Genomic DNA, 1,734 nt, shown 5'->3' with positions numbered 1-1,734 from the left:
CAAAAACCCCTCCTAACCCCCTTGCCTCCATGGCCTTTTTGTCAGGCCCCCTCGCCTATGTCCGAAACTTCCCCGAACCCGGACCGGACCATTTGTTACCGTCGGGTCCGGATCATCCCCAAACGCCTATAAAACATCTCCGTTTTTCTTTTTGGTCTCCCTAGCCTATTTATCCGGTACCGCTCGATTAAGATCGGAGGGACCAAATGCCTCTATCCAAAATTCCACTTGTTATATAAACCGGACCTAACCCTAAAATCTAGGAAAGCTGTCCCATCAATCCCGTCTCCGCCGCCGGCTGACCAACCCCCCTCCTTCATCGGGATCTGGCCGATCCAATCCAACAACGGCCGCCGCCCTCCTTGGAATCCCCCCGATCAAATGCATCCAACCACCCACTTCCTCCATCGATCCACCGCATGAGAGCGAGTGCTCCCGTGCCTCCCTCGATCCTGCTCCGCTCGACCCCGCCGTTGCCGCCTCGTCGCAAAATGGAGCCCCGGCGACCCTCCGATGATCCACCGCCCGGATCCACCCCGTGCCATCTTATTTTCCTTCCGGAGCTCCTTCCCTTCGTCTCATCCCTCTCCTGTGTTCTCTGTAAAATCTCCATGGCCGCCCGATGCTCAAGCAGCTACGGGGAACCGCTCCTTCGGCTTGTGTTCCTCGCCACCAACCAGAGCTCCGATGGGATCTCACTGGACCTCGACCAGGACCTCGCCGTCGGTGCCCCGTTCTTCTATTCTCACCTCTCGCTTTCCTTTCAGTGAGCTTCTCTGACCCTGCTACAATGCCCTCTGCAGGTCGACATCGCTGCCATGGAACCGCAGCTCCGCCGTCTGCCCGCTCCTCGCCGGAGTGCCTTCCAGCGCCTCGCCTCCCAGCCATGCTTCCCGTCCTGGATGCCCGAACAAGCTCGCCGGTGTCCTCGCACCGTCCGCCACCAGCAGAACCAGGGCCCATGCCTCGCGCCCTCCTCTTCATCGTCCTTCGTCGCCTGGAGTCGTCGGTTGCCCGCGCCAAGTCCCGCCGCAGCGCCCTTGTTCCTCTGTCGTGGCCCGCGCCATCCCCGGCGAGCAAGCCACCAGCAGCGCCACAGCCGTCCTCATCCATGTGCTCGAGTCCACGAGCGAGGACCTCCCTATGTCCCTGCCCAAGGACCACCCGGTCCGCCTCCGCCAGCCACCTCCTCAACGTGTCATCCGTCAGATTCGCTGTCGTCGCTCCCTGCATCGCCGTTGCCTGCTGCGACCTCCTCTGCTTCGTCCATGCCCCTGTTTTACCCGAGGGGAATGAGCAGCGCAGCCCGTGCTCGATCTGCTGGCACGCGTTGACCGTAACCATGCTCCGGGCCACTTCGATGCTAAGGCCCAACCGTGGTCTCCTCTCTGGCCCAGTTCCAGTTTCAGCCAGATCTGGCCCGATGTGAGCACCCGCCCAGCCCCCCACTGTGCTCTGTTGGGCCAGACAGAACCGACCCGTTTCATGTTTTTTCCATAGAACGAATTTGCCTATTTTTCCAGTTTACTGCAGATTTACAGAACCACCCTTGTACTTCATGCATATAATACCTCTTTAACTATGCCTCAGTTTAAAATACTTTATATATGAAAAATGCTTAGAATTGTGTCTAGTTTCATAATATCCAACTTTCCACCATGTTTAAAATGTTTAAACTGCAGTTTGCATTTATTTGCTTAATTGCCATGTTAAAATGATTTAATTCATAACTTA

At 56.9% G+C, this 1,734-nt stretch overlaps 1 protein-coding gene across 1 annotated transcript; it reads left to right on the top strand.

Annotated features, from left to right (window-relative positions):
* Positions 1-622: 622 nt before the first annotated feature.
* On the top strand, positions 623-1,429 carry LOC147964833 (uncharacterized). The gene has a single exon (XM_087530175.1). It carries the CDS (start codon positions 623-625, stop codon positions 1,427-1,429), a length of 807 nt encoding a protein of 268 aa, XP_087386301.1.
* The last annotated feature ends 305 nt before the right edge of the window (positions 1,430-1,734 follow it).

This window comes from Triticum urartu, chromosome 6A (genome assembly GCF_056163025.1).
Source record: "Triticum urartu cultivar PI428250 chromosome 6A, HENAU_Tu73, whole genome shotgun sequence".
Classification (NCBI taxonomy): domain Eukaryota; kingdom Viridiplantae; phylum Streptophyta; class Magnoliopsida; order Poales; family Poaceae; genus Triticum; species Triticum urartu.
This window is presented reverse-complemented; position numbering and strand designations above follow the sequence as displayed.

What these genes read in the sequence shown, in the direction of transcription:
- LOC147964833 (XM_087530175.1), top strand. Translation starts at nt 623, where the DNA reads ATGCTCAAGCAGCTACGGGGAACCGCTCCTTCGGCTTGTGTTCCTCGC.